Source organism: Austrofundulus limnaeus, unplaced genomic scaffold (genome assembly GCF_001266775.1).
Source record: "Austrofundulus limnaeus strain Quisiro unplaced genomic scaffold, Austrofundulus_limnaeus-1.0 Scaffold288, whole genome shotgun sequence".
Lineage (NCBI taxonomy): Eukaryota > Metazoa > Chordata > Actinopteri > Cyprinodontiformes > Rivulidae > Austrofundulus > Austrofundulus limnaeus.
Window position 1 is genome coordinate 176,363 of NW_013952690.1, and position 9,060 is coordinate 185,422.

Here is a 9,060-nt window from a genome sequence, read left to right on the forward strand (position 1 = left end):
TCTTCATATTAGTGACAAACAATAACAGTAACAGCTTTTTGACAAGTTTAAAATTTCTTTAAAATACATTCAAAATGTTTAAAAATAAACTACAAAATTAATTTAAAGTGCAAATTAAAATATAGTTGTATCTGCAACTGTATTTGATAATGTTTTGAACTTTTAAAATATTGCATGGTAAAAACAGAGGCTGCACTTCATATCAGTGACAAACTTTGGTGTTTTTTGACGAGTTACTTTCATTTTTGCTTCTACTTTTCAAATATGTTTCCATTATCGGAAGGTTTCTAAGGTTCTTCTTCTACATATTAAAATTTGTTAAACATCTGAGTGTTGCACTACTGCTACTAGTGGTGAGGAAGCATATTGCACCTTATTCAAAATCAATGCGGTCCCGTGACCCAAAGTTAAAAACTGTTGTTCTTTTGAGGCCTTCAGGGTGGCGCTCGTTGCCGGCCCATGGGTTAAGAATCTCTTCTCTAAGGTTCTCTGAACCCCCTCTTAGTTTTACTGAGTTTTACAATAAGCATCAAGTGGCCCAGTTTTCTTCTCTAAGTGACTAAATGTACTTTATTCCCACCTGAGAAAGTAATGTTAAATCCCTCGTATGAGACCGAGAAGTCAGAGAGGAAGCGGATCTGAGCTGTGTAGTTTCCAAACAGGCCGGCACTGAGAGGTGGAGGCAAGGTGGAGCCTGTCAGTCTCCACAGGGGCTGAGAGAAGCTGCCGTTCTCTGTTACCAGCAAATGGTCATGAGGACTCTCCAGGTGGAAAGTGTGAAAGGTGAACTGTACACCTGATTCAGAAATGAAGAAAAACACATTCAAAAATTGTTTTGAAGAAGAAAAACATGGTAACATGAAAGGCAATTTATGTAATGGTAGTTTCGGTCTAGAAGGCTGGCCAGAATCTTAAGTTTACTTAAGTATTCATGAGAAACAACATTATCAGTTTTAAACTGCATACAAAATGAATTTGATGTCCTCCTTGGCTACGACTTATCAAACACACCAAACCCAAGGCGAGCATCTGCAAATAAGACTGTGTCAAACTGATGAGAAAGCACAACCAAAAGGGACATGATTGGAAAGCTGTCCCGTGGCACTGTAGCCCCAGGCCAGCCTCTCAGCAATCTACTACCACAAAGATGGCCTGTCTAACAAGAAAGAAAAAAGGCCACTCAGTGGGGAGGAATGACATTGTGAGGGAAATTAAACCAGACTGTTTCATGTTTGGACACAGAATTTCTCTGCTAACCTTTGCCGTGGGAGGTCTCGATGATCCACGTGCAGTTCAGGTTATGTGGGTAAAAGTCAGGAAAGCCAGGAGACAAGATGGTGCCCGTGTTACCCTGGATATAACCTCCGCACAGTGCTGTCAACAAGGGCGTATGGAAACAGTGAAGGATAGATAGAGATGAGACAACTGGGAGACAAGTTAAAACTTTCAGAAAATACTCCCAAAAGTTGTCTGTGTTTACTGTGTGGTAAAATGTATTTTACAAGTGCCCTTCAAGTAAAAAGGAGAAAGTGGTATTATCAATATTAGTAGAGTGGGTGAAAATCAATACTGTCCTCAAATATAAAAGCGTTTACAGATGAGAGAAGAAAAAAAGGAAAAGAAAAAAACTTGAAGGGTAGAATCACTGCTGTACATATAAAACATTTCCAAAAACACATGAATCAGAAACTTCAGATCTAAAGCAACAATCATTTAAAGAAATGTTTCCACTTTGTATGGATTTCGGAATGACTCAGAAATAGTGTACTTTAATTGTGACGCAATATGAAGCAAAGTGCTGAGGATGTTTCACCGGCGAGAGCACACAACAATGAATTCAGCGTTAATCCCATTTATGTGGAGGGAGATATCTGCCAGGCAGCTTTTCATTTCTAGGTCAAAATGACGGAACATACCATCGCAGCTAGGCAGGGGGCGACTCCACTGAAAATTGGGTTCACACTCTAAAGGCTCCACGTCGCTCAGTGTGTACCCGGCATCACAGCTAAATGTCACCAAAGCACCCACGTAGAAGTCATTGCCGTGCCGCTGTCCATTGACAGGTATGCCAGGATCCACGCAGTGATCCGACTGTAGCTGTAGAGCTGGAACGGAAGGGGACCACAGGAGAAATTAGGGCATGAACAGCAAATAATCAAAACCCAAAGACAAAATCCCTGAAATTCTGCTTCTTAAGGGTGCAATTAGGTTTAACGGCACCTGGTTCCCAATAGGTCAAGAGACGTTGAAAGGCAAATTTCTTTTTATAAGTCAACCCTGATAAATAATTCACCAAAATTCTATTTTCTACAGGAACCAATAAGATTTTTCAGAGGTCTTTTCCACTCCACCTTGCATAGTTTGTAGAGCAGTGGTGGTGAATAATTGAAGCTTAGCAGAGATTTACCCACAGAGAAGGTGCAAAAGGTTACCAGTATGTGCCACACAGGTAGAAATGAAAGTAACACTGCCTTGAGCTATGATTCACACTGTGGCTGAAGACTGCTTTAAGGAGGAAAAGTGTTTGAGTGAATGAGTGAAAGAATGCAACAATTGATGCATGTCACCATGAGTCAACACACGAATATCTGAAGGAGCTATCTCAAGCAATTTGCTTTTTGATTATAGATGTTCTCATTAGGAATGGTTTCAGGTAAAATCTAGAACTTTAGGAGATTATCCCCACGACCAAAGAGAGGTACAGTACCATATAAGTACAGAGTACAGCTGCCTTTTATTTGACCTTTCTGCTTGTAATGAATTCACTTTCATCACGCTCTGTCAAGCATTTTATCTGGATGTGCATTTGAATTTGAATCATCAAACTGCGTGGGCCCTTACTTTCGTAACGTATACGAAAGCCAATGTCAGAGTGGCTCTTGTCAGTGGTGAAGAGGAGATACAGAAAGTTGGAGGTGCTGATGAGGAACTGGGGAACCTGGGTTCCTTGGTAACTTCCGATCAGAGGTGAAGAGGGAAATCGACCATCCCGCACCTCCAGAACGTCATAGTTGACCTCAGTGCGAAATCTAGTGGGGGAAAAAAAAATAACAGAATGGAAGTGCACAGCATTTAGCATACAAGAACCAGCAAAAAACAGGGGAATAAAAAATAAACAAAAACCACCCAAGCCAATAAAATGGCTAATTGTCAAATTTACATACTGTTATGTTCAAGCTTCATCGTGATCAAATGCTAAAATATATAAATGCAAAACTGAATACATATTTAGAAATAAACATGAACCTTCTCTTTGTAGTTTGTTACAAGTAACATCAAGGGTCTACAACACATATCAAACTAAATATGTTTTTTTTTTTTTTACTTTACCTACTACTTTTAACTTTAAATTTATGATTCGATGCAACAAAATAAAACAATTTTAAAGGTGAAATATAATAATACTTGTCAAGCCCCTGAGGTATCTGCTTTAGGTAACTGTGCCCCACTGAGCAATTTAATTGAATAGCTGTGTATAAATGAATGAAAATAGGCTGCTTAAATCCAGCAATGACAATAAACTACATCTCCCATAATGCATGTTGATTTTACATGGGAATCCCTTGTCAAAAACATGGGCGAGTTCAAAGTTCAAAATGGCAGCTATTCCCTACAACTAAACAGTGAGTAAAACTATATTATTATTATTATTATTATTATTATTATTATTATTATTRTTGTTGTTGTTGTTGTTGTTGTTGTTGTTGTTGTTGTTGTTGTTGTTGTTGTTGTTGTTGTTGTTGTTGTTGTTGTTGTTGTTGTTGTTGTTGTTGTTGTTGTTGTTGTTGTGGCCATTGTTATTTCCACATTTAGTCAGTCATACATGTGATGCTTTTAGGGGTTTATAAAAAGGACATGTTAAAACACTGTTTTTATGCACAATTTACCATGTGGAGCTCATTAAGTTTTCATTAGAGGGGCTCAGAGTTTCATAATACAATATTACCTAGAGCCATATTTTCCTAAAAAGCAGTCAAGCAGTGTGTACAATTTATTTTTAATTTTGTTCTGTGTTGTTTTGCAAAATGACCCTTATGTTTAAAAATTGTGAAATTGCCAGAAATATGACGTTCATTTACTAAATGTGTACCCTTGCACGTGTATGTGTGTTTCCTGGCTTTGTCGCATGAGCAACTTCATCTTCAAAGCCATGAATAAATCGCTTGGTTACAAAATGCATGTCATCTAAATGAAACGGTTTGTGATATTTTATTGATGTTACATAAAAATTAAAGAGCAACAAACATTTATGCTACATTCATTTTGCATGGTGTGCCACCGCAGCAGGAACAGTGAGGATTTGCAAAGGATGAGCTTTACTGAAAACATTAATGTTGCGTTTGATCCTACAACTGTCTGTCTATCTCTTGTCTGTCTCTGAACATTGTGACAAATCGGCTCCTCCTCCATCTCTGCAGCCCCAGCGTGAGCCAACTGTAAGTATGCCTGTGAATAATTGGCAGGGTTGGGGGTTAACTGAATGTTTAAGGATATACTAAAATGACAAGAAACCATCTCACAGTTCCTCGAACCCAAACCATTTCTTGCTGATACACCTTTCTTCATTCATACCCTGACATTCAATACTCTGGCTTATTTTGCTTTTGAGACAACTTGATTAAAGAGGTAGACTGAATATTTTAAAGTGAGGTTCATGTGTGAAGTTTGCAAGTAATAAATATCTTGCCTTTAATGGCTATCCAAGTAGAATCAAAAAAAATCTGCTTGCTGCCATCTTAAAACAACCTCAATCTCAAAAGGATCACAGCATTTCACATAATCTCTATGGAATATTAAGGACCTTAGTTATTAACACAGCAAAAACAAAAATACAAAAACAAAGAAGAAAACATCAGTTAGAGCAATACTGACAAGCTAACGCTATGTAGTCTATAACAAAGTGGACCTTCTCTCAAAGCTGATTTTTAACCAATCCATTCCTCAAAACATCATAGATGTTCACGTCTATGACATTACTTAAACTTGAATAGAGTCATAAGGTTTACATAGAAATTGGAAAGGCCTGATGGAAGTTGGAAATTACCAGAGAATTATATGTTAACAAACCACATAATGCAAAACTGGCGGTAGTATAAGATCAATGGAATAGTTTTTGCATGAATTGCTATAGAATTTAATGAGCAGTCATGAACAATGCTCACAAGACAAAACTTCAAAAGACAAAAGCTCACAACCGTAATGAAAAAAGAGACAAAAGCTCACAAATTCTTCAATTTTTAAACACCAAATGTATATTTGTGACACCTTGGAGTTGCTCACACATTCCTTATTTCGTGTTGTTCTAACGTCTCACCCCTGATTTTTTAACAATATTTTTATTCACTTGAAGAATATTAGGCAGTTTCTATGTTAATGAGTTCATTTGAAAAATTCTCAACACCTAAGATTGTTCACTTACTACACTCAAGACAAAAGTCAAATAAATAGGTTACAAAACAGTAAGTAAAGAGGTCACAAAGAGGTAAATTGTTGGAGATGTGCAGAAAAAGCCAAGAGTGAAAGGAAACCAACTATTTTGAGATAGTAAAATAGTCATCCATTTAAACAATTGCTATCTTGGTGACTCACTTGTCGAAGATGATCTTGATGGGGTAGCCTGGAGGAGCCTCAATGATCCATTCACAGTTAAGGGCCTCCTTGTATAGTTCTGGCCAGCCGGGGGAGAGAATGATCCCACTGGGAGCCTTCAGATCCCCACCGCATGGGGCTAACAGCGGGACGGAAGAAATGCAGAGAGAGAAAGACACACAGCAACTGAATAAAACATGTCTGTCCCAGGTGATGTATGACAACATCTATTGATGCTCTTGCATTATCCGTGGCTCCTCCCATGTGTTTTCCACTGCCGAGCTTCATCTAATCTAAATTGGTGACAGCCCACTTTAAGGTTAACAGTTCCCTCACGACCACGCTGATCACTTGACATGTGTCTTAGAGCATGAGAAAATTCTGCATTTAAGCTGCTGCTTGCCATCCCCATCAAGAAAAGAAACAGAAAAAAAAGAGCAGCGCCTTTGATCGCTTGCACAAAAGACACTTAAGAGGACTGGCCTCTCTCCTGAACCCTCATCTCTGTTCCAGCTCACTTTGTCGGCCCTCTTTTTAACTGCCTATCTTTAACCACAACATACAGGAATGGTGGAGAGCTTCGGTACAGTGCCAGCTCCTGTTTCCCTTTGAATAGGAAGGATTTAATCAGTCAACTCAACATAGTGAAGGACATCAATGAAACCCATTATGCTACAAACATAGGGGTATGATAGATGGCCCCAAAGGACTATGAAGCTGCTGAGACACGCAGGGGGAGTGACAGGCTGTAATATTGCTTTATCATTTGCATATTACAGATAGTGAACATTATTAAGCCCCTTAGTTTAATGCTTTGTCTGCAATATCATCGATTTGCTGCAAAAACCATAGTAAATGCTTAGCTTTATCAAAGCTTTGCCAACCATTTTCTGGTTTTCTGGGAATAGTTTATTGATTATTACGCCACGGAGGGGTAACGGGAATGCAGCAATCTGTATGTAAACGCAGCATGTTTGTAGCAGATACTTAGGGGAACAAAACCTTTAGATCATGTTATAGTTCATTTCTCTGTGATCTTGGATGTCAAGGAAATTAAATTAACTGAATTCAAATAATTATAGAAGCAAAATCTGATAAATAAGCAGGGAATAGACAAATCAATAATCTTCAGTAAACAAAATTAGCTAAAATATGCTGTAAAGATGCATTGCAAGCTTGTTGGGCCATAAATACCAGGCCTTATCTCATTCCAGCAAAAGTTCAAATGTAGACATAAAAGTATCTTCTAAACTACAAATAAATGAAACTTTCCTATGATTTCTTTATGTATAATCATTTTAACTTCATCTATATTTTCTTTCCATCTGTTTGTTTTACACAGCAAAAGAAATGTAATTTGAAGTTGCTTTTCTCATACCCACCTTCACAACGAGGGACAGCATTGTCCCACACAACGTTGCCATCTTTGAGGATGCAGGATATAGTCTGAGAGCCGTGGGTCTTAACGAAGCCCTCCTCACAAAGAAATGAGATTGAGCTACCCAGCTGAAGGCTCTCCCCAAAGCGTTTCCCATTGACTGGCACCCCTGGATCAGGGCATTCATTGTGGCGAAAGGCTGGAGGAAATGCAACAAGGAGATATGATTAGTGCTGAGGACAAAGCAAGGGTGTAAAATAGACTGTTGTAGACCTTCTTAAAACAAGTGCTGTAGTACTAAAGACTGGTCTTGGTCTCAGTCTCAGTGACCGCATTTGTACTTGGTCTTATCTCGATCTTGAACACTGAAGACTCTGGATTTTATTTCAAGGCCAGTCAAGACCACAACTATGAAAAAAAATCATTAAATTGCCAGAATATTGTCCAATTTATTTGTTAAAAGTAGTGTTTTATTTGGATGAAAACCATACTGATTCAAATCCAAGTTCCCGCTGTCACTCATTCCCACCCCATTTCACGCACAAATCAATCCAAGAAAGTGATCAGTGGTTGTCTAGGGGTGGTGTCTGCAAAATCTTCAGGAATACATTTCAAATACATAAAGTCCAAATAAATTATTTGTAAAACTACATCCAGAAGAAACCATACAACAACTTGTAAATTCTGCATTGCTTCGTTTTCAGAGACGGTGGGGACTACATCAAACTTTTATTGTCACCTGAGACTGGAAGAAAAAGGAAAGGAAAGGTAAGATGAGATAAGCATTAGTGAAGTTAGCATAGCTAGCTAGCTAATGTTAGCAATCTGCCTTTGTACTACAATCATTTACCTGGCCCTCACACAAAGAGATTTAGTCAATATTGCTATATATATTAAGTTAGATACCTGTGTACAGATACCTCTATATTGTGTGTTTTAGAGCACTAGTTTCCTTTTTTTTTCACAGGTCTTGTTTTTTACTCAGTCTTGCCCTTCTTGATCTTGGCTTGGTTTAGCCCCCAAAAGTCTTGGTCTTGTCACATTCTGGTCTTGACTTGGGTTAGGTGGTCTCATCTACAACACTAAAACACACCCTGCCTTACATCAAATGTAATATAACAAAAAATGTGTCACAATAAGGTTGGGATGAATAAAGAACAAATCACTATCATTATTGATCACAAGTGGGGGAAATGTTTTGTCACAGCAGACCTTTAGACTTCTTTCAGCAGGAAATACATATTCCACATTCCTCCTGTTGTGCATACTGCTCATTGTTAACATTTACTTGTTCACTGAAAGGAACCTAGCAAACATTTATTTTCATTACCAGACTTCTTTTTAACAACACGTCAACATTTCTGCTGTTAAAAAGCTGTGCTGATCTGAGGCTTTGAATTTGGCATTTAGTTGCTTTCATTTTTTGAATATATACCAACAATAAGAGGTTACTCAGGTACACAGCTTCATTGGCCCCATTCCCTGTGGCTTTCTGCATTTCATTATTATAAATGTTGTTTCGTTTCTAAAAATATTGTGCAGTAATGAAAAGAAGAAAAAAAGGTGTGGTTATTTTTCTCAGAATTTACTATGACCAAGAAATGCTTGGAAATGGATTGGTGCCAGTGGATAAGTAACAAAGCAAGGTAAAATACTCTTACTTTACTTGAGTAAAAAAAAAAAGGTTATCTGTACCTTACTTGAATATTTATCGTTCAGCTGATTTTTTTTACTTATACTCACAACATCCACCGGAACACCCACTTTCCCTTTGACTTTTTTTTATGGCATTTTAGGTCTGAATGTTAAAGGGATAATCTGTACTTTCTACTCCTGACATTTTTTTAAAAGTAAGAAGTAGAAAGTTTTATTTTTTTCTTTTTCATTCCAGTTTGTTATTTCTCAAAAAGAAAATTGTCTTGGTTGTAGTGAGATTAACTTGTGTTTGAATGACAAGACTACAGTAAATATACAGCGATCCATCACACCTGAACATTCAAATCACATCACACTCCAACTAGGTTAAGCTGATGTAACCTAGTATGAAGAAGATGAAGCACAGATATATGCAGATGAAACATGAAGTATGGGCT

At 37.8% G+C, this 9,060-nt stretch overlaps 1 protein-coding gene across 2 annotated transcripts in view; it reads right to left on the minus strand.

Moving 5' to 3' along the window:
* The window catches only part of csmd2 (CUB and Sushi multiple domains 2), a gene marked incomplete at its 5' end in the record, with an annotated part of 325,712 nt that overhangs the window by 133,982 nt on the left and 182,670 nt on the right, over positions 1–9,060 (minus strand). For both annotated transcript variants that reach the window (XM_014021334.1, XM_014021333.1), the window contains 6 exon segments: positions 581–796; positions 1,258–1,374; positions 1,917–2,105; positions 2,842–3,029; positions 5,590–5,728; positions 6,972–7,166. In XM_014021334.1, coding sequence (XP_013876788.1) covers positions 581–796; positions 1,258–1,374; positions 1,917–2,105; positions 2,842–3,029; positions 5,590–5,728; positions 6,972–7,166 — 1,044 coding nt within the window.